The sequence below is a fragment of the Sinocyclocheilus grahami genome, unplaced genomic scaffold (assembly GCF_001515645.1).
Source record: "Sinocyclocheilus grahami isolate Dianchi unplaced genomic scaffold, SAMN03320097.WGS_v1.1 scaffold44.1, whole genome shotgun sequence".
In the NCBI taxonomy this organism is placed as follows: domain Eukaryota; kingdom Metazoa; phylum Chordata; class Actinopteri; order Cypriniformes; family Cyprinidae; genus Sinocyclocheilus; species Sinocyclocheilus grahami.
The window spans coordinates 147,464-171,385 of NW_015505223.1; the positions used below are offsets into that span (position 1 = coordinate 147,464).

Consider the following 23,922-nt stretch of genomic DNA (forward strand, 5'->3'; position numbering starts at 1 on the left):
AATGATATTAATTAGGGGGTGTGTACAAGGCGGAGATCTGACACCAGTCAGCTGCGCACAATTTCAAGATCATTTGCGATTTATAAATGTCACATCTGGAAGAGCGGCGTACGCACATGTTTTTGTGCGCACGTTCGCTTTCTCTGAATCGCACTTACGCATTTTGAGAAATGATCTTAGAACAAATTTAGGATGGTTTATACGCAACATTTTATAAATGAGGCCCTAGGACTTGTAAGCATCCAGCCAGAACTGGACTGTGATGGTGGGCTGTGTATTTCCTGAGAAAATATATAGAAACAAACACACATATATGTCAGGAAATGCACCATACTAGATACATCTAGTCATTTCTAAAGATATAATTAATGCCAAACAAAGAGAACTATCCCAAACCAGCGAAGAAAAGGCTCTTTAAAAACATGCACCATCTGAAAATGTATAATAGAAGTAAAATACATAATCTTTGCAACGGTGTACGAGTAAAGGAGATAGACTGATAGAGCTTTCATTTAGAGATGCCAGACTGTGTGAAATAAAGTTGAGAAAGACTCTCCTATCAGCTGAAATTATTTATCGTTTCATCTTTTCATTCTCTTCCCTCAGGTTGTAATTTTTCATAACCTAAAAGATGATATCCATCACCTTTGACACCATGAGAAAATTACGTAGTCACTGGGAGTTATTGATGTATCTGAATTAATGAAGCTAGAAAACAGAGCCTCACCTCTGAAATGTTGAGTTCAATCAGGATGAATTGCTTTCTAGACATGCCCGCCTCCTCATTGCCACCATAAAACCTTATGCAGATTCAATTTCTTATGTAATATGTGACTCTGTGCATTGTACGCTTCTGTTATCAGAAGTATTAATCATATAAAAATTATGCATTTCATTTTCAGTGTTGTTTATTTTGCATTATGCGCTGTAGAGCCAATGAGTCAATGATATTCATGTCTATTTTTCAGGTGCAGAGATGATACCGAGATGCGTCCACAATCAACAGCAGACATATTAAATATCTCAACCAACTAAACCACACAGGGTAGTTATAAGAGCACTTCACCTCTCATAACCCGGTCATGGCTGAGGTTATGCCCATATTCCTGTTCCTGTTAATTCCTCTGGCCCAAACGAGCCCCAGGTACACCCCACCTCTGGCCGGATCCAAGCGGGAGATCATCATAGATGGAGACCTGGTGATCGGAGGGCTGTTCCCCGTGCACGAGAAAGGCGAAGGGATGGAGGATTGCGGTAAGATAAATGAAGAGCGTGGGATCCAGAGGCTGGAGGCCATGTTGCTGGCACTGGACGAAATTAATCAGGACAACCGTATCCTGCCCGGTTTGAAGCTGGGAGCCCATATACTGGACACCTGCTCTAAAGACACGTACGCACTAGAGCAGTCGCTGGAGTTCGTGAGGGCTTCTCTCACAAAAGTTCATCAGCCAGGCTTCATCTGTCCCGATGGGTCAAATCCTGTGCCGGACGAATTGCCTCTGGCCATCTCTGGAGTGATTGGAGGATCATATAGTGATGTTTCTATACAGGTAAGGTGGACAGTACAGCAATCTATATCCTGTGCCTAAAAGTAAAAAAAAAAAAAAAATTTTCGTTACTTGAATTAAAATAAACATTAAGGGAAATAAAGTAAAAATATATAAAAATTTAAACTTATTTTGTTTCATGCAATATTTCTCATTTTTGTTTAGTTTAACTTCAAGAACTAAAATAACTACTAAAACTTAATACTAAAAAAGACATTTAGAAAAAAAATAAATAAATAAAAAAGTACAAAAAAAACAGCAAAATTACTAAAATGTAAAATAAAATAAAGTACAAAAACAAAATCCATTTCAAAATATTAACAAAAACTATAATACTATATCCACAGTATTAAAATAATATTGCAAAAAAAATTTAAATAAATAAATAAAGATAAAATCTTGACCACCTTCATAAGGCATTCAGGTCCCTTTTGACCTGGAAGAGATATAAAAAATTTAATAAATAAATGCTTGCTTTTTAATGCATTATGATGGTTTCAGTGTTATTTTAGCATTATATGCTATTGTAGATTGTTAATATTTTGAATTAGATTTTATTTTTATGTTTTCTCTTTTCATTTTAATTCAAGTTCAAGTTTTAGTGATGGAACTGTGTGCTTGTAATTTTTTTTATTTTGTTTTTAAATATGTCTTTATATTTTTTCCAATTAAACTTATTTGTAGTTATTTTGGTAATTAAACTAAAGAAAAATGTTGCCTTGGCGACTAACTGAAATGAAATAAGTTTATTACTTTATTTTATTTTAATTTATTTTTTATGGTTTTAGTTTTTGTTAATAATAACCCTGGAGGTTTAAGCTGGTAAAAGCTGGTTTTACCTTGCAGGAACTAGCTAAATCTCACAGACCTGTGAAGAACATGACCAGTCATATTTCACCCCAAGAAATCAGATAAGAAATTATATTTTGCATGAAGAAAATGAAGCCTGTTTTATAACCACTGAAATGCTTTTGCATTGTATTTTCATAACAGTTAAGCACATTCAAATCTTATTGCCAAAATGCAAAAACAATGATATATTATTTAAATTGTAAAGTACTGGTTCATGAATATTAATCAGGTGATGCAACAATCCCTCAGTAGTTAAAAGGCAGGTAAGTGGGCTCAAGCAATGGTAGATTACTGCTTCTGCATATGTTCAATGCATTACCAAAGCAAACAAAGGCTTCTGATTGGTATTAAAATCTTTGGTATATGCAGCCACCTGCAATTTTGTTTTGCGATTCTTACAATATCATTTGAGGTCACTGAACTTTGAAAAGTGGTTGCTACGCCCCTGCAAAACATTTTGCTCAGTTTATTGTCGGAGTAAGCTCAAGCTATCATTAATAGTTTCTCAACTTCTCAAATGTTTATTTGCATTCTCACACAAAGACATGAATATGAAATACGACCAGAAAGTGTTATCATAGCAGTAAGCATAACATACAAAGGAAGTACTTCTGACCGCGTCTCTTTTAGTTACGTTACACTCAACTCCTCCCTATCAAACCGAAGCAACATATACAGCCGCCCATAGCTCTGTCAGCACAATAGCTTCCTCTGTACAAACTGACCTCCTCCTGAGTGAAGCGCCCAGAGACTGTGAATCTACAGCTTGTTAATTACGCTTCTCTGCCTTTGGGCAGTGATTAGCATGAGATGACTGAGTGCTAATTGCCCTGCGCTCGTGCTTTATATGGTAGGAATCGTGGCTTAAGTGTTACATCAGTTGTGCTGGAATTTACATTGCTAAGTGCGGTACACACATCTACGCCCAACTTTAGCACAACAAAGAGGGTTGCAAAATGTTGGGGGTCATATTATATGAAATTATATTACATTCTTTGATAAAAGTTCTAGATACAAGAGTTCAATATTATGAGAACATACTGAGTGTTTAGAACTTAAAATAACATGTCCAGTCAGAGTTCACCAAAAAATAAAAATTCATCATCATTTACCCACTCTCATGTTCCAAACATTTATGAAATTCTTTCAGCTGTTGAACACAAAGAAGATACTGAGAAAAATGTTGGAAAGCAAACAGTTGACGGTAGCCTTTGAATTCCATAGTATGGAGAAAGAAAAAAAAAAAAAGAATAAAATACTATGGAAGTCAATGGCTACGGTCAACTGTTTGGCTACCAACATTCATTAAAATATGTTATTTTGTGTTTCGCAGAAGTAAGAAAGTTCTGGAAGGTTTGGAAATAATTTATAATAGTAGTAGTAATAATAATTTATGCATTTAGCAGAAGCTTTTATCCAAAGCGACTTACAGTGCATTCAGGCTATACATTTTTCACCAGTATGGAAATCAATTATGGCAATTTTAATTTTTAGGTGAACTGTCCCTTTGACTAAACTAAAAGTAATATTATTACAAAATCTTCAACAATTGAAATAATGCTGAAAAAAAAAAAAAAAAGTTTAAGTTGAATTATTAAAATAAATAAGATGAAATAAAAAAAATGTAATTCTAAATAAAGTAAATATATGAAAATAAATGACAAAAGCACATAAAACTACTAAAACCAAACAATTTAAACTGAAAATAATAAAAATTAATTTAAAATATTAATAAATACTATAATAGTACATAAATAATACTAAAATAACAGCTCATGCACTGGCAGGACGGTCGCTAAATTGAAGAGTTTGAGTGCGCATTCTTGTGATGCCATCAGCAATTCACTATTGCCATGATGTCATTTCCTGTGACCTCCAAAGTGGTTAATCACATGTCAATTTCGACAAGTGATTGTCATAAAAAAAAACTAGGACCAAAAAAATTGTAATCCTATGACAAAATAACTTTTTTGTCTGTCAACTTAAGTATATATAACAAATATAGCAAGAATTTGATGATTTTATGCACAATATATTGTGCAGAGACATCCACGTTTGAGTGTTTCACTCTTGTGGGAAGGATGTCGCAGCCAGCGACAGCAATTGAAGGTCTTAGAGCAGCCCTTCCAACAGTGCTGGCCAACAGGGCCTCGACAAGGCCTGCCAAAGCCCATGCCACCTGTCCAGCACTGGGGTGAAAGAGCTTTGAGGGGTCTTCAGCAAACCTGGAGCTCATACAGCCCAGTGGTAAATGAGAGACGCTCTTGGCAGCGAACCCAAACACAAGCATGACACGACTGAACATGAATATAAAGGAGATAACACACACGGTAGCACATGTCCTCGCTGGTTTTCTCACACCTGTTTTCACCCATTGCCATCTGGATTGTGAGACGGAATCAGGGTTTACATATTACCATTCATCAGTTGATGGTACAAAGCTTAATGTGTGTGTGTGGGTAATGGTGGCGGGAGGCAGCTATATCGAGTGCTGGAGTGAGTGGGTGGTGTATCCTGCTTATTTTGTGAGTGACAGGTCCCTAGAGAGGGAATGAACAAAATTGTCATGGCTTCACAACTCACAATGCACGTAATTCGCGATAGCTTAATTATCTCATGGTTAAATGTGTATTCATAATGCACATCATTACGAGCACTGTAAAAAATGACCGTGAATTTAACGGTAAAAGACTGTAAAAATGCTACAGTAAAAACCTGTTAAATGGTTAATGGTAAATTCCCCTACTGTATACGGTGAAAAACTGTATTGGACATTACATGTATTGGACATAAATTTTACGTTAGTATACCGTTTTTGGAAGTGAAAAATACCGTATCATTTACAGTGAATAACCGTAAATTGACATTCCCAGAATTCCCTGCGTTACATTTCAAATTTGATGTTTTTTTGTTGAAATAACTATGTTTCTTCTTAGTTTTTTCTTATCAGTTTTATATATTAGGGATGTGTTACACCTAATATTGTTAAATGAATGTTTATTGCATTATTTCAGTTTCATGTGTGTTACCATGATGGTGTTTAGCGTTTGTGTGAATGACACTGTGCACCTATACATGTTATTATTTAAAAGCTGCTTGTGATTGGCTTTGGTTCATCATGTGACTTTCTCCTCACCACCTGCATTTGCTGGTTATCAGTGTATTACAACGGTACAAAACTAATTTCAGTACTTCAATAGTTTGGTATATTAACATTATATTAGTTAATGAAATTACGGTATTTAACTGTAAATTTCAGTTAAAACCGTAAAACCTAAAACGTTGCTACCGTATTTTTTACGGTAAAATTCTGGCAACCACAGCTGCCGTTTTTTTACGGATTTTTTTTTACAGTGCACATATTGGAAAATGTGGCCTGTATTTTGTTTAATTATTTAGATATTAAAAGAATAGCTGATCCAAAAATTACATTTCTGTCATTCTGTCCCCTTCGTGTCATTCCAAACCTATTTGAATTTTTTGATGGCCCAAAAAAGCTACATTTTTGAAGACTCTCACACGTCAAGCTCTAGAACAGGGGTGCCCAAACTCGGTCCTGGAGGGCCAGTGCCCTGCAGAGTTTAGCTCCAACCCTAATCAAACACACCTGAACCAGCTAATCAAGCTCTTACTAGGCATGCTAGAAACTTCCCAGCAGGTGTTGAGGCAAGTTGGAGCTATACTCTGCAGGACACCGGCCCTCCAGGACCGAGTTTGGGCACCCCTGCTCTAGAATGACAAAAAAAAAGCATCATAAAAGTGTCAAAAGTAATCCATACGGTAGTCCTGCACTATATTCCAAATCATCTAAAGTCATTTGATTTGTATTGATGGGAGAACCAAGGCTTTTCAAAACTCTTGTCACTAAAAGCACTTGTCTAAATGGGATTTTGAATGAACGGAGTTCTTTAAGTGTACTTGTCAGAAACCAACATGTGAGTGCATCACCCATCAGCTCTAATGTCTGTCATTTGGGAGCTAAACCCAACAAGTGCAACCCAGTCATTTTGTTAATTGAATCGAATACGATTAAATATGAAGTTTCTGTATAATATGTGTTTTGATGATGTGTAGATAAGATGTGGCCATGTCTGAATTGTTTGATCCAGTTCACAAAACTGGTCTAAATTATTCATTTACAACAATACTGATCAGGTTCTCGAGTTCAACTCACTGACTCAGTAGTGAACAGCTCACTGGATTGGCAGATCATCAGGGAATAATGCCTTAAATTTGTCACACAAAGCTATCATATGACTTCAGGAATTACTTTTTAAATACCGCATTAGTCAAATGGGCCACTTTGGGATCGTTTTTGAAGCTTGAAAGATACGGTCCCTATTGTTGTTCATACGCGTCAGACAGGTTTGCAACAACATCAGGGTGAATAAATGATTTTTCATTAGTGAACTTACAATCTGAACAGAATGTTTTCATGTCAGATAGCACTCATTTTTGAGTGAGACTAACTGAGAATTTTCTGTATGTGAGACATTTGGATAGTTTGACACATATTGGTATTTGATAATGCCAACCAATCAATAGCCACCATGCTCCTTTCATCTCTGGCACATTTTCTCTCCTCCACAAGGTGACGGAATATATTATCATATTTTTCCAGCACAAAATGGGTGTGTGTGAGCATAGAATTATAAATAATAATGACATGCATGAAAAATATGTGACGAAATGGCATCCTTTGTGGAACTAGCTGTGTGGAGCAAGTATTGTTAGACAATTTAATGCGTGTGAGTCTCATAAGGTGAAGTTGTTTGCCAAGAGTCACTGTTTGTTAGTGTTTCTGTATTAACACACTGTGCGGTCTTCAAAGTAGGTGTGTGTGTCTCAAGGTCACTCATATGGAGATGTCTGCTGTGGTTTGAGACACTGAAAATGTTAATAGGTTGGAACTGCATGTGGTGTTCTTGGGATGCCAAAACAACAGAAAAAGAACGCTTATAATTAATGCCATATAAATGCCAAATCATTTGCATTCCCACATAATTAGAATTATAATATAATTAGCACTCATTGAAACAAACCAATTTCAGACTACTATGCATACCATGTTTATTTGTTTGTTATGTTTAGTCATTTGCGGTTCTCTAGCTCTTACCGTAGAGTGACGATGCCGCTTGGCTGTTTAGCACTTGGTGAAGAAGTGTCCTGGGAAAAAGCAGATGGTGTTATGTTAGTAGGAGGCTGGGAAAGCTTGAAAAGGGGTTTTGCAGTCACAGAGCATCACTTGACCCTGTTTAGCCTTTCATTTGGATGTGCGGCTCACATTCAGGACAGGGTCAGATGTTTATTCATTCTTTTGCAGCCCCATCTAACCACTAGAACAGACACAGCTTTGTTTTTAACCAGCCTTTCAGAAACATTGAATAAGCCGAGAATGGTTTAAAGATGCGATTATCCTCCATTTGATATGTTAAAACTAAGAATTGCATGGAACAACTAAATTATGCACTGTATTTTTATATTTTCTGATGAAAATGTAATTGCTATTTGCCTTCAAAAAAACTTGCAACCACAGTGCTAAGTGTTCTATTATTAGATTGTTGCCAGGGTGTTTAGGGTGGTTGCTATGGTGTTGCTAAGTCAGTGGGTCTCAGCCTTCTTGTATCCGAGGCCCCCTACATTGTCCAAGACAATATTCAAGAGATTTTCTCCCCCCCCCCCGTTTACAGATATATATAAAAAATTAAAATAAAATTATAAATAAAATATTTAAATTAGTAATTAATAAATAATTAATTAGTTAATTAATAATTCAATTAAAGAAGTTTCAAGAATTGAATGTTCTTCAAGATTTACTCTTCATTAAAGAACTTAAATTTTTCTTTTTCTTTTACTGACAAATGGCAATTTCACAACAGCTGTTACCCGATAACATATTTTAGCACTTGACATAAACAGAAAGAAAAAAAATAGCATGACTTTTAAAGATTTTACTAGTTTCCTTGACTTTTTCAGGGTTAAAATAACACTTTCAAAATTCCCTCATATATCCAGGTTTCCATGACAATGGGAACCCTGTTTCTTAGGGGGGGGGAAATGTTGTCGAGGGAACAAATTAAAATAAGAAATATGATGTCAGTTTACATCTTGATTTTTAGATGTTTCAGCTTCTTTTAAAGCTTCCTTCTTTTAAATCATTTTAGGTCATCTTACTGCCCCCTTGAATTGTGCTAAGGTCCCCTAGTGGGTCCCTGAACCCTGGTTAAGAACCACTGTGCTACACTGAATGATTCTGTATGATTTACTTTGAAACAGTTTTCACTCAGAAATTGCTAGTAAATTTCACAAGTAACACTTTGAATTAAATGTGAAATTTTGAAGTAGAAAGACTGAAATAGTATGTTCTTGTAAAATGTACTCCAGTAATCTTTTTTTAAAGTGTAGATGGTTGCTACGGTGTTCTGTGTGGTTGCTAAGGCATTGTTAGATGGTTGCTAGGGTGTTCTGGGTCATGCTGGGATGTTGCTTACTGGCTCGATATGCTGGTCTGTAGAAATGACTTGTGATCCCTCCTTTTTGCTGTGGCCTGACTGAAATAGAAGTTTCAAACTGCACATAAATTCACTTTCAGTAGCAATGACAATGTCGCATATTGCTGCTTTTTGGAGTCTTGCGGGAGCCTTATCTTTACACCATTATGATTTGCAGCAGCAGTTTTCCTCTTAGAATAGGAAATGCAGCAAGGTCTATATCTCCATGTTCTGCTGCCTGGGTAGGGCAGCAGTGTTGGCACTAGAGTCAGCTCGGGTGGTCCCTGTCAAATGCTTCAGCGGTGTTCTGGCAGTTTCTGCTTCCTGAAAAAAATGTAATGTGTTGATAGGCAACTGGAATATCAACATCTGCTCGAGCTTCTAAAGCTGAGAAGCCGTGGCCAGTGATGCTTAAGAAGTATTGACGACAGCATCAGATTTTGCAGACAGCTCACACATTAACACCACTGCTCAGTTAAATCCTGCTTTTTTTTCTACTTTTCTAATGGGTGGGTGGTATGCAAATTCCTTAGAAAATTTAAATGCTAAAAGAAAAAAGCAGGGCAATTCAAAGGCAATGTAGTTTAAGTAACAATTAATGCTTACTTTAATTCCACTTGATTTTCTTACTTTTATTTACGCTTTAACCCATTCAATCTCAAATTTAGCAGAGGTGAGATGCCAAACTAGTGTTCTTCCTCTGTGGAGAACTGCACTTGTCTAAATGAATCAGATTTTCTCAATTCCACCTCTTAGCAGACGGTCTGCTCTCCCTCAGGCTTGAATGAACTTTCTTTAAGTGTGCTTGTCAGAAACCGACAGGTGAGTGCATCACCCATCAGCTCTAATGTCTGTCAGTTGAGAGCTAAACCCAACAAGTACAACCCAGTCATTTTGTTAATTGATATTTAAACATGCTATCCACCTTATTGGCACAAAACAGTTATGCGAGTCAGCTCTTGCTCCTCAGAATTTTGTCCTGAGAACAAGATAACAATTTTATTGCTCTACAGTATAATTGCTGTAGGTCAATTGTTGTCTCATTTGGGTCTATGTTTATTTCTCCTTAGGGATTTTAGAGGAAGCAACTTAGTTACTTAAAATATTAAGTCTCATGAGCTATTAAAGATCAACCTATGAGCAATAAAATTTTCCTCTGGATAATAATGGAAAAATAGTAGCATACAGAATCTTTCAACCACATACATTTTCTTGTGTGTGGTTTTTAAAGGCAGCTACAAATACCTTGACTAGATACATCTAAGGAACTGACATTTAAAAGCTTGAATGTGAGCGAAATGTAAATAGCTGATAACTATCCTGGAAGCTTTTTTAATAATAATAATAATAATAATTCATTACATTTATATAGCGCTTTTCTAGGCACTCAAAGCGCTTTACATTGTCAGGGGGTATCTCCTCATCCACCACCAGCGTGCAGCATCCATCTGGATGATGCGACAGCAGCCATAGTGCGCCAGAACGCCCACCACACACACCACACACCAGCTTACTGGTGGAGAGGAGACTTGAGTGATGATGCCAATCAGCAGATATGGGGATTGTTAGGAGGCCATGATGATCAGAGGCCAATGGGCAAATTTGGCCAGGATGTCGAGGTCACACCTCCACATCTTCAGCGGTGTATGTTGAATTAAACATCTGAAACACTTACATGTGTTGGTGTGAATTCAGACACGAATTTCAGTCATTACCAAAAGTCCCTGGAGTCTGTGCTATTATCATAATTTCCAGCTTCTCCAACTAATCATTAGAACTGAGCCACTGACTGCAAGAAAACAGAAGAAAATGCAAATTAGAAAATATGCCCCGTCTTCCTCTTGTGATAAGACCTTGTTCATAAAATACAAATACAAAGATTTTATGATCTGACTTTGAGCAAGATTGTCTTGCATTCTCAAGTGAAAACAGCTCATTTTCTGTCAACATTTGTCAGTGAAAATGCTAAGTAGCAACCATTTCAGATTTTGAAGGCGTGTCATGGCCTGAGGAAAACTTGCAACATACCTAACATTATCATTTTGCCCGCTAGCATAGTTATCTTGTGCGATCAGAATTAGGTCTGTCTGAGTCCCATGAAACTATGGCCTGAAACGAAAGGCTCAGATGAGGGAGATAAGAAAACAGGACAGAGGTAAAAAGCTATATTTTTCCCACTCCCACACTCAAAAGAATGTTATGGGACATCTTGCACTTACCAAGTTTGCAAAGGTCATCTGTAGATCACTCACTCATTCGGGAAATGGGGTTTTTAAATTTATGACAAAGCAAGGTATAAACTTTACAAAAAGGAGCAAATTCAGTAAACAGTTGCAGCCCTTTTGTGCTATGTATTTTAGTTCAAAAACCTGCACCTTATTCCAAAATTGTCCACAGTCCCTTGTGCTAAAATGTATTGAAATAGTATTGATTTAATTTTTAACATTAATTTTAAATAGGACATTTTAATTATTTTCAAAGGAAAAACACATTATGTAAATTAGGCTAATTACAGATTACCCCATAACTATGAAACCCAGTGCTATTTGTCTGGGGCAAATAGCGTTGTGCTATTGCCACACACAGAGAGCTGACGATAAACAGGGAAAAGAAAAGAAAAAAAAAAAAAGATTACAATTTTCTACAATTTACATTAATAATGGATGCTTCAAAATGGATGTGCATAATTCCTTAAAAAAAATGCTAAAAGCTAAATTGCTAAAGTTTATGTCTATGCAAAGTGTGGTAAAATGGTTGGATAAAATTGCATTATACAAAAGTATTACTCCTTAATGATCAATTATTTTTCTTTCTTTGCAGGTGGCAAACCTTCTTAGACTCTTCCAGATCCCACAGATAAGCTATGCTTCCACTACTGCCAAGCTCAGCGACAAATCTCGTTATGATTATTTTGCCCGAACTGTCCCACCAGACTTTTATCAAGCTAAAGCCATGGCTGAGATCATACGGTACTTCAACTGGACCTATGTTTCTACTGTAGCCTCAGAGGGAGACTACGGTGAGACAGGTATTGATGCGTTTCAACAAGAAGCCAGAGTACGCCAAATCTGCATCGCAACTTCAGTAAAAGTCAGCCGTTCAGTAAACAGAGGAAATTACGAAAATGTTATTCGCTCACTTCAGCAAAAAGCCAATGCCAAAGTGGTGATCCTTTTCACCAGAAGTGAAGATGCAAGGGAACTGCTCGCTGCCGCAGCCAGGATGAATGTTAACTTCATTTGGGTGGCCAGTGATGGCTGGGGAGCGCAGGAGAGTGTAGTCCATGGCAGCGAGAAGGCTGCTAACGGGGCTTTCACCATTGAGCTTGCCTCATACTCCATCAGGGAGTTTGAGGACTATTTCACCAAGCTAACACCAGATTTGAACACACGGAACCCATGGTTTAGGGAATTCTGGGAGCACAGGTTTGGCTGTCATCTACACGAACAAGGCTGTGCCAGTAATAGCCTGAGAAATGGGTCATTTAAGCCAGAATCAAAGATCATGTTTGTGGTGAATGCAGTCTATGCAATGGCCTATGGCCTACACAACATGCGGCAAGCTGTGTGCCCCAATACCACAAAGGTTTGCGATGCCATGAAGCCAGGCAATGGCAAGCGGTTCTACCGGGAGTTTATTCTCAAGACGAAGTTTGATGGTGAGTAGAGTTAATGACCAAATGAGATCTTTCAAGTTACACGGAGTCCTGTTTCTTGCAATAGAACATTTCCTCCCAACCTATGAAGAAGCTCTTGAATTATCTACCTAAAATTAGATCTAACAAATAATAGAGTCTTAAAGGTGCAATAGGTGATATGTTATGCTGGTTGAAAGCACATCCCGATAGCAATCATTAAGTTTAGTGGTCTAAATGTATTTGTCTGTATTTATATATTCTGTGGAAGGCGTAGGATCAAGAAATGTTCGTCCAATCAAAACGCTCGGTCAGAGCGTTTTAATTGGCTTTCCTACCCGCCTGTCAACGTATGTATCTGCATACCTCTGTTGTCTCTGGTATTCTGGTCTGTGAGGGTAAATGTGTTCAGGGGGTGTGGCTTTGGACAGCGATTGCAGGGAGGGTGGGAACGTTCGCTTTCAGTGCTATCAGGCTAAAGTTAGCATTTTCCAAGATCTCCTACTGCACCTTTAATGCACCAAAACTTCATTTGCCACTCAGATCAATGTTGTTGTCTCCCACTGAAAAAGTATCAGATATTATCACATTTACAGACATGAAACATTCTTTATCAAATTATCAGAGCTCTAACTGGTCTCTAACAGAATGCAATCTCAAAGAGGATAATCAGGGAGTACATTTACATGGACAACAATAATCCGATATTAACACAATTAAGACAATACTCTGATTAAGAATCTACCATGTAAGCAGAGATTTTTGATTACCTTAATCCGGCTAAAGTCATACTCAAAGTAAACACAAATTGAATTAAGAAATGTGGAGTATTCCTATTTTAGGTACATTATTGAAGTGCAGTATAGACATACACACCTTAATTCAAACTATTACCGTCGTGTAGGACTTTTCTCCGCATTTTGCGACAGGATACACACACGGCAGTGGTCAACTGTTTAATAGCAAACAAAAGAGCATGGCTTCAAGCAAGAAGGCACATTTTTATCCATCATAGTCTGTTTGCACGTATAGCTCGACATATAATTAATTGCACTTGAAGCTTTCGTAAAATTAAAAAACGAAACTCAGAAAACTGTATAGTACCGAAGATGGACTGTATGTTGATACGTGAAATTCCAGAGGGAACGTCAGATGGCGTCACGTGGGAACGTAATGAAGTGTGCCATTAATCGATCTATGTAAACAGGAACATGAAAGGAATATTCTAAAAGCAACTCACAGTAAACACATTAAATCATAACATTGCCTTATTCAGAATATGGTAAATAATTAGATTGCTGATGTCGATGTAAACATACTCAGTTTGTCAGACCTTGGACAATATATTGATTTACTGAATGTTGTTTTAACAGATTTAATCTTTCAGTTGAAAAATAAATTTGAGATATTAGCTAATATTACATCAATCACATTAGCTTCTGAATTGAGATTAATTGCACTTGAGAGAAAATGTATGTTGCGCACACACTCTCTAGCTTCAAGCTACTACTAAAGGTAATGTCTTTAAACCTTTTTCAGCCCCTTTCAGGCCTGCTGACACTGAGAATGTGGTCCGGTTCACCTCATTGGGTGACAGCCTGGGTCGCTACAACATCTTTCACTACCGCCAAGAGGAAAATAAGTTTGTCTACCGGAAGGTAGGCTACTGGGCACAGGACTTAGTGCTCAATATCAGTGTGGTACCTTGGGCTTCTGGAGTAGTTCCGACATCTCAGTGCAGTGACCCATGCCAACCAAATGAAGCTAAAAGTATGCAGCCTGGGGATGTGTGTTGTTGGATTTGCATCCCATGCCAACCCCACCAATATCTCCTAGATGAGTTTACCTGTATGGACTGTGGATTTGGAGAATGGCCCCTTGCTAACCTGACAGGGTGCTATGAGCTTCCAGAGGAGTATATCCACTGGTCAGATGCATGGGCAGTAGGACCCGTTACTATCGCCTGTCTGGGGATGCTGTGTACGCTTGCCGTGGCTGGGCTTTTCTTACGAAACAACGACACTCCGGTGGTAAAAGCTAGCGGTCGAGAACTTTCGTACATCCTGCTATTTGGTGTGCTCCTGTGCTATGCCATGACTTTCATTAACATTGCCAAACCTTCAGCGTTTGTGTGCACCCTGCGACGTCTCGGGCTTGGCACCTCCTTTGCTGTTTGCTACTCAGCTTTGCTGACGAAGACCAACAGGATTGCTCGGATCTTTGGTGGGGCAAGGGACAGTGCCCAACGACCACGGTTCATCAGCCCTGCCTCTCAAGTAGCAATCTGTACCATACTGATCTCCGCCCAGCTGTTGGTCGCTCTTATCTGGCTGTTGGTTGAGGCACCTGGGGTAAGGAAAGAGGTGGGTCCAGATCGGAGAGATGTGGTGACTCTGAAATGCAACAGCCTGGACTCAAGCATGCTGGTGTCCCTCACCTACAACTGCATCCTCATCATCCTCTGCACCTTCTATGCCTTCAAGACCAGGAAGTGTCCAGAGAATTTTAACGAGGCCAAGTTCATCGGCTTCACCATGTATACCACCTGCATCATCTGGCTGGCCTTTCAGCCCATCTTCTACGTCACTGCCAGTGACTACAGAGTAAGTAGAGCCCATAATTAGAAGCAAGTTTGAAGGTAAATGCCAGTCTATTGTAGTGATATCTATTTCTGTGGTTCCCCTGGAGTATACCCAACAGAGCAATTTTTAGGATGTCTCCCTTATCTAACAAGATCCAATATTTGCAATTTCCTCAAATGATAAGTTGAATCAGGTCTGTTGATTAGGGTAGAGGTGTCCAAACCTGTTCCTGGAAAGCTACCTTCCTGCAAAATTTTGCACTAATTTACCCCAACACACCTGTTTCAAAGACCTTGATCAACTGGTTTAGGTGTGTTTAATTAAGGTTAGAGCTGAACTTTGCAAGACAGTTGCCTTCCAGGAGCAGGATTGAACACCACTGGATAAAGGAGACATTGTGGCAGAATTCTTCAATTCTGCTTCTGGAGGTCCCTGGTCTTGCAGAATTTAGTTGCAACTCTGATCAAACACATCTGCCTGTAATTTTCGAACAATCTCAAAGACCTTAATTAGCTTGATCAATTGTGTTTAATTAGGGTTGGAACAAAACTCTGCAGGACAGTGGACCTTAGTGGAAGAACCCTACATTAGGGACTCAGGAGACAATGTGCAGTGTTGGGAGAATTCCAGGTCAAAGAGTGGGAACCACTGATCTATTTTACATGGACACACTTCTAAAAGGCACATAAGGTCAATGTACATCAAATGCTTTTTTCTTTTTAGTGTGCACAGTTCTTAGCTCAGGGATCTCCAACCCTGCTGCTGAAGAGCTACTGTCCTGCAGATTTCAGCTCCAACACACCTGCCTGTAATTTTCAAGTAACCCTGTACACCTGGATTAGCTGGTTCAGTTGTGTTTGATTGGGGTTGGAGCTGAAATCTGCAGGACGGTAGCTCTCAAGGAGCAGGGTTGGAGACTCCTGCCTGAAGCCCGGCTCACACTGTGCGATTTTGGCCACGATTTGGTTGTCTGAGACAAATTTTGGAAATCCTAAAAGATTCCTATAATCCTAGGCTAAAATCTTATGTCTTTGATCGCTGGTTTGACATGTTCACCAACAGCCGATTAATGGCCGTTGCTATCAGTATTTTCCTCTGATTAAATTCTGGCAGTGTCAGAAGATTTCAGACACTTTCCTGCAGTGTGACTTCTCCTACGACGACTGTCAAACCAAGAACCAATAGGAGCGCTGAACCTGATTTGTGCGACAACTTCAAACCACCTCAGTGACAATGTCAAAATTAGTCAGGTGGACAGTACAAGAAGAAGAAAAACTTGAGTTTATTTATTAAGGGGTAGGATGTTTAAACTCGAATAACAAAATTACCTCAAGTTTGCTCTGTAGAACTGGAAGTCCATAAAGTCTTCTTTTGCCCAGCCATGACTTGCTCCACACACGTCAGTTTTTATTATCAAGGCATGTAATTAACAAAACTAACGCTACATATTGCTTTTGTTTGCTACCTACCATTATAGCGAGAGAACACGGGTCACGGATTGATGACGTAAAACTCCGGACAAGTCTTCTTGTGTACGTCTGTTTTTGTCGTGTCTTGACTGGCGTACAGTCTGACATTATGACAACTGTGATCCTACAGTGTGACATGGGGATTATGTTCATATAGTGTGACAAGCAACAATCGCAAAGGACTATTAAAATCGCAGTGTGAGCCCGGCTTTAGCTAGACCGGGGTAGGCAAGTTCGGTCCTAGAGAGCCACAGTCCTGCAGAGTTCAGCTCCAACCCGGAAAAAAAAACTCCCCTGCCTATAGCCTTAGTAATCCTGAAGACATTGATTAGCTTGTTCAGGTGTGTCTGATTAGGGTTGGAGCTGACCTCTGCAGGACTGCGGCTCTCTAGGACCGAACTTGCCTACCCCTGAGCTAGACCAAGCTGCAAAATGGACCAGACTTTTTGCCAGTAGATAAATGTCTGGCTACACAAGGCTGTCTTTACTGTGACTCTTATGTTAAAGAGATACTTCCCAAACCTGCACACATCGATCCAAATGGATATCTACAAAAAGCAATACTCATGAAAAAGTGGTAATAAGTAAGTCTATGCAGCGAATACCCCTACTCAGTGTTCGAACTATACCGTGGACTTTGGGGGAGCCCACTAGTTGTTTTTTTTATAACGGGCTCTTTGGGGGGGGGGTTTTGTGCCCTTGGGCGTGCCTCAAAAGGGGGCTTACAATGAATTACAAAGATACATAACAGCTACAAGTGTATGCGCTACTTGCTTTATGCAAGCACTATATAGGATAAATCACTATACAGGATTTACCCTATTATACATTATCGACACAAATTGATAGTATTAATACCATAATTCCTCCGTTCAATTAGGCCTAAGACATCGAGAGTCACGCAGACCTATAACACCCCAGCCACAACACATAATTGTAACATGCCTTACCTTAACACAGAATCGACCAGAGTCCAACGTTTATATTTTTTCTACGAATCTTTGAGTTAACATGTACTAAACTTGAGTAGAATTTGCACCGCAGTGCCCCCACACCTTGATGCTCATGACAAGAATAGCATGTATAGTTATCTTTATTGAAGTGAATTAGGTTTAAATCACCGTCATGCATGAATTAATATTTTTGCAACTTTACACATAATAATCCACGATGATCACATTACACAAAACTGAAATTGCACGTCAAAATAACACAGTCAATATTATTTGAGACCCCCCAAAACTTCACAAATCACGTTTTCAGGGGAGCCCATGTCTTATTAAGCGGAGCCGAGCTCCCCCGTAGTTCGCACCCTGTCCCTACTACCACAGGGCAAAACACCCTTGATCATGTTTAAGGAGATAATGCTAATTACAAAAGGCAGCTAAATAGGAGTGGTTCTATGATTTTGCTTATTGAGAAAACAGAAACAGTCGACAGATATGCCAAAATATACTTTTTAAGATTCTGCCTTCTCATATAACTCAAGAGTCAGTTTAGTCTTGACGTTTTCTGCAAGTAATCACACCAAACATGATATTACTTTTAGAGCTGGCCTCTGTCTCTTTTAACCAGACAAATTTAGAGTGCCAGGTCAAACACAGCGCAGCGATGTGAATGTCTAGTCGATAGAGAAACACTATCTGAGGGATGAGGGCTGCTTGTCGCATGTTATCAGGAGACTCTCATCACTGTGGGGCAAGAGATGTCAGAGCTCAGTTAGTGACACGGTAAACACGGTCATCAAGAATGCCCCCTGGCTGAGAGTGGCAATTTTACAACACAATCACAGAGAATCCACAGAGAATTATACAACGATGAGTTTGGTGCTGTCAATATCAGTGCTGCTGGAGTGCTATGTAGTGTCATCCAGTTAACCTTTGGAGGGAGAGGAGATGGGACCTAAAGGTTAAGTGTCAGGAAACAGATTTAAGTGATTTATTTTACCACCTTTAAAACATAATGAGTGACTTTTTGGCTTGGGATGTTCTCTGCCTGAATAAACCCTGCTCCTGAAGACTGTCCTGCAAAGTTTATTTGTGTCCTGCTTCAACACATCTGCCTGTGATTGTCAACTGATCCTGAAGACCTTGGTTAGCTGGTTCAGGTGTGTTTAATTAGGGTTAGAGTTCAACTTTGCAGGACAGTGGATGTCCAACAGCAGGGTCGAAGATCTCTGAAATAAACAATATGAAAATACAATTGCTGTGTCTAATTTGAAAGATGCGCCCTCCAAAGGTTACATTTGTCAGCCACATACGTCATTGAGGCTGACAAGTAGCCATTACATTTCAAAGTGAGAAAGAAATTACAATAATTTACACCTCACAACAAATAGTAGTCAATTTTATAATGGTTACTTTTCTGAAATGAGACATCCTTGATGATGTATGCCGACAAATATGACCTGTTTTTGCCTTATAATTGCAACTTTAGATCTCCCAATTGTGACTTTATATCTCATAACTGCTACTTTGTTTCTTATAATAATAACTTTATATCTCGCAGTGTCTTTAAGTCTCACAAATTTGACTTTCTCACCAGTATCTCACTATTGGACTTTAAATCTCACAAAGATGACTTTATAACACTGATATATACTGATACTGAAATATTATATTTGGTATTACCAGATGTTATTTGTACATAATACTATGGTAATACCATCAACAAATAGTAGTCAATTTTATAATGGTTACTTTTCTGAAATGAGACATCCTTGATGATGTATGCCGACAAATATGACCTGTTTTTGCCTTATAATTGCAACTTTAGATCTCCCAATTGTGACTTTATATCTCATAACTGCTACTTTGTTTCTTATAATAATAACTTTATATCTCGCAGTGTCTTTAAGTCTCACAAATTTGACTTTCTCACCAGTATCTCACTATTGGACTTTAAATCTCACAAAGACGACTTTATAACACTGATATATACTGATACTGAAATATTATATTTGGTATTACCAGATGTTATTTGTACATAATACTATGGTAATACCAATTTTTGGACATGTCTCTTGGTATTTCCATGGCACTCTTTGAAGTACCAATGTAAACACAATGATACGTGAAATTAGTAATCACTTGGTGGTACCATGGTATACAGGAGATGTGCATGCAGTAAACAGTATTAAGAATGAATACAGAATGAGGTGTATCAATCAAAAACAGGTCATAGCCTATTTCACCTCAAATCCTCTTTATGGTCCTAAAATAGGCTTCATTTTATGCAAATGTTTTTCATTTTCCTTTTCTGATGAAATCTACCAAGGCTTTGAAGGGGTTTTTGAGATTCACATTAAAGGTTTGAACAGAGTTGCCCAAGTATTCGGTAACAAACAGTTAAAAGACACACTTATCTGAACATGTTTAAAACCTCTTCATGCTGATACAGGTGCAGACCACTACCATGTGCATCTCTGTCAGTCTGAGCAGCTCTGTGGTACTTGGCTGCCTCTTTGCCCCCAAAATCCACATCATCCTTTTCCAGCCTCAGAAGAATGTGACCAATCTGAGGGCCAAAGACAACCGATTCTCCACAGCAGCCACCGCCCCGAGCTCCACCTACTCACAAGGTAGCCACACTCCCTCCTAAAGCTTAAGCTAATGGTTATTGGTCACTATTTATTTGCCTTTTTCTGATCAACAACTTAAAACCAAACAATTTCCACAGCTTCAGCCTCTACTATAGTGCCAACCGTGTGTAACGGGCGAGAGGTGGTGGACTCTACAACATCATCGTTGTGAAGATGAACAATCAAGATGGTGCCAATTTTATATCTCATCTTCAAAATCAGGAATTGAATGCAATTTCTTAGACTCTTCCTCTTCATTTGATACTCTAATTGCGTATTTGCAGTCAACAGTCATCATCAATCGCAGTTCATCTACTTATCTTGTCCTGGAAAATATAAAAAAATAATCTATCTGATCAAGCATGTTTTTGTCTTTCAGTTACACAATAAAGCTATTCTTTATGATCAAGAGCTTGGAAAGAACAAGGCCCATTGTAAATGTAACTATAAATCCCATGTGCCAATGTACTAGTCTAGTAGATTTAAAGCCACCTGACACAGGAATGGAAGCTATTTTGAAGAAACATGATGCTAGACTTGGCAATATGTGCCCAGATTGATGTACACTACAAAATAAATTGACTAGTCTTAAGTAATGTTAACCATAGACTGAGTTCTCAGTCTTTATAACTGTATTTTGTTGGACTTCAACGAGTCATTGTTGGGAAAAGGCATGATATACGAATGTTTAAGTCTCGTGATTACTGCAACCACAGGACCTTGAGCACCAATGAAACTTGCACAAAATATATTAACATTTTTGTTTTACCCCAGGGTATGTGATTTTAGATGCAGTATTCTCAGTAAAGTGGAGACTGTAACCAATGTCTCATTTTAGTTTGGTGGTAAAATAGTCCAATTTCATTTGGATACGAGTTTATCGTCCTTTTAGTGTTGTGGTAAAAAGTCTCACGTTTGGTCCTCATGGAATAGTTTAGGTGTTATTGCAAGATGAACAAAAAAAAAAACTAACTATATTCTGTATTTCCCTTTTTTGAACTTGCATTAAATTCTTAGTGGTGAGTTTTGGAAAAAGTAGGTAACAATACAGATGTTTTAATGTGAACTTTGGTGAACCGGTCAGTGTTATACTTGTAATATATGTAAATAAATTATTTTTTAAAAATAATTGAAGTCTTCATTTGACTCACAGGTTTATCAATAAATGCATTTCATTTGAGTTAAAAATGTAAGGACTGTACCGCTAATAACAATTTTGTGCTTGTATATGGAGCTCTAATGAGCAGCAAAACTGATAAACTCAATTTAATCAAAAGCTCCTCTTTTACATGTGTTAAAAAAAAAAAAAAAAAGCAACCAAAAGTTCTTTGATACCAAATTAAAGTCCTGGATCAGAGCACATTACAGGACAACTTCTTGCTCTTGAGCTTGTCTTTTAAGAGGAATGATATATAGTCCGTTCCTAGCTTCCTTTATTCTCCACCATCGGCCCAATCTGAAAAAGACAAAAAAGATAAACTGAACTTAAAAAGTCAACATGATGAAATGTGTAAAGAACCAATTCACTTCACATTAGTGCCATCTAGTTGTAGTACAATGTTATTGCATAAAATTATGCCCTTGAAAATACACACATTGTAATTAACAAATACAAAAAAAAAAAAATTAACATGTTATATTAATTATATTAGTAAATTTAAATATATATATATACACACACACACACACACACACACACACACACATACATACATACATAGACACACAATTAAATGACCAATAAAAACAAAATTGCTGAATCATTTTGCTGCAGTTGCTGAATTTACTAAAGATTATCGGAAAATAGAAAATGTGCACTATTGACTGACAAAAGAATGATTAGATTTTGCAAATGGCACTATATGAAATGACAATTTCTTTCAATTGGCAGATAATTGCAAAATGACTTCTTCACTACCCTTAAAATTACTTCACCTGTGCTCCTGTCCAACTCCTGCCACAAGAAACTTCCCAGAGTTTGAGAACTTCAGACTGTTCACAAATCCACTCTAAAAGAGAAATAATAAAAGTTTATTAGCATTCATTATCCTGCAGGTTACACTTACTGTAAGAGCCGTGCATCTGACACTGTGCAGTTGTGAAAAACAGTGGTATTATGAACTGATACATTATTCATCCTCTCCAGATGAAGTACTGCACACACAATAGGACGTGATTCAATAGCAGATGGACTAATATAACTAGTCTAATAGAGCTGTATGAATGTGTACTGCTCACCATAGGGACGCTGAAGAGCGGCTCCAGGCCTCTGAATCCCTGCCCACACTTCCACAGCTGCACTGCTGAATTATGGGAGCCTGGGGAGGGACCACAATGATGTTGATGGTAATCAGGTGTTTGGAGAGCAGTCTCATATGGAAATACAGAAGGCGGAGAGCTTTGTGAACAAGGTCAAAGTGCAATGAGGACAGATTATGATGGTAATATTGCACTTGAGGGTAATTGTGTGTGTGTGACAAAAATGACAGTTTGCGGGCGGTTGTAGTTTTAAGTTCGCTGGGTTTGTTGGCCGTGAGTGATAGTTGGTGTTTTGTGTGTGTAGGTTTTTAAATTATTTTCTGCTTCAAACTGTATTTAATAATTATGTAATTACTTTACACTGTGTGTGTGTGTGGATATATATATATATATACACACATACACACACATACATACAGTGGGTATAGGGGGGTGATTCTACACATGATTGAGTTTACAAGTCACTTTTAGGAGGAGGTGATCCTTTTTCCAACTCTGTGATTGTGTTTTTTTTTCTCTGACATGCTGGTGTTATATCTTTCACTTTGATGTAATAAGTTGCACTCTGTAAATACAGCTGGATAAAACCAAAACTGTGTCCGTCTTCATTTCAGGCTGCAAAGCAACAAAATGTGATTATTTTAAAGGGGGTGATTCTTTTCTCCACCCACTTTATGTGCATATGTTCACAGTAAATGCTGCTTTTCACAAACTCAATCTCTGTATGTGCTGCAAGTCATTTAACATGCATTTTGTGAACGCAGTGCACATTTAGTTCACTTTATTTGCACATTCCCATAATTCCCAACATTTCTGTGGATAAAAGGTGACAATTTCACCAGCATTCTGACAAAAAATCAATAAAATAAAATAAAGGATTTGAAAGTCAAGAATTGAAGACAAAAATACTGGTAACTTGTAGAGTAAAATAAATGTTTTTATAATTATCATTTTGTTTATTTTACAGTGCAACTAATATTTATGTACAGTAATATTTGTCTTCATTTTTATATTGGGAGTTAAAACTAACAATAAAGACCAAAGAAGATTAAAAAGATATTTTTATATACAAATATGTCATTGACAACTAACCAATGTCACCGAATATTTACTTTATTTCAGCTTTATTTCAATGCCCAAAAACAATTTTTAATAGTTTTAGCTTTAGTTAACAATAACACTGGTAAAAACATAATTAAATGTAATTGAAGAAGTCAGTGTAGAATGTTATACTGATTAATATTAATGGAAGTAATGCACTCTCATAAAATCCAGCTCTGAAGTGAAAAAGTCTTACCCATCATCTCCACCTGTAACCATGTGCTCTTCATTGATCAGCTGGATACAATCAATGGAGCCCCTTCAGACAGACAGAAGACATGGACAGAAACATACAGAGAAGCAAAGATAATTCATCTTTAAAGTTAAAACACAAGTCTTATCCAGGCCCAAACCCCGATCTACTGCTTTAATTGGAGAAATTTTGAGGTCATGACTACAAACTCAAA

At 37.9% G+C, this 23,922-nt stretch overlaps 2 protein-coding genes across 2 annotated transcripts in view; one reads left to right on the top strand and one right to left on the bottom strand.

Annotated features, from left to right (window-relative positions):
* Positions 1 to 21,216, top strand: part of LOC107582373 (metabotropic glutamate receptor 2-like) — a 27,428-nt gene extending 6,212 nt beyond the window's left edge. Inside the window, exons 3-7 of the mRNA XM_016268170.1 lie at positions 969 to 1,550; positions 11,711 to 12,548; positions 14,064 to 15,127; positions 19,975 to 20,155; positions 20,254 to 21,216. Coding sequence (XP_016123656.1) covers positions 1,083 to 1,550; positions 11,711 to 12,548; positions 14,064 to 15,127; positions 19,975 to 20,155; positions 20,254 to 20,327 — 2,625 coding nt within the window. The 5' untranslated portion in view covers positions 969 to 1,082 and the 3' untranslated portion in view covers positions 20,328 to 21,216. The remainder of the gene's footprint in view (positions 1 to 968; positions 1,551 to 11,710; positions 12,549 to 14,063; positions 15,128 to 19,974; positions 20,156 to 20,253) is intronic.
* A 200-nt stretch (positions 21,217 to 21,416) lies between these two features.
* LOC107582421 (U3 small nucleolar RNA-interacting protein 2-like) overlaps positions 21,417 to 23,922 on the bottom strand; it is a 14,670-nt gene continuing 12,164 nt past the window's right edge. The window contains exons 8-11 of the mRNA XM_016268269.1: positions 23,712 to 23,774; positions 22,394 to 22,553; positions 22,091 to 22,164; positions 21,417 to 21,611 (exon numbers count right to left, since the gene is read on the bottom strand). Of these exons, the coding sequence (XP_016123755.1) occupies positions 21,518 to 21,611; positions 22,091 to 22,164; positions 22,394 to 22,553; positions 23,712 to 23,774 (391 nt within the window). The 3' untranslated portion in view covers positions 21,417 to 21,517. The remainder of the gene's footprint in view (positions 21,612 to 22,090; positions 22,165 to 22,393; positions 22,554 to 23,711; positions 23,775 to 23,922) is intronic.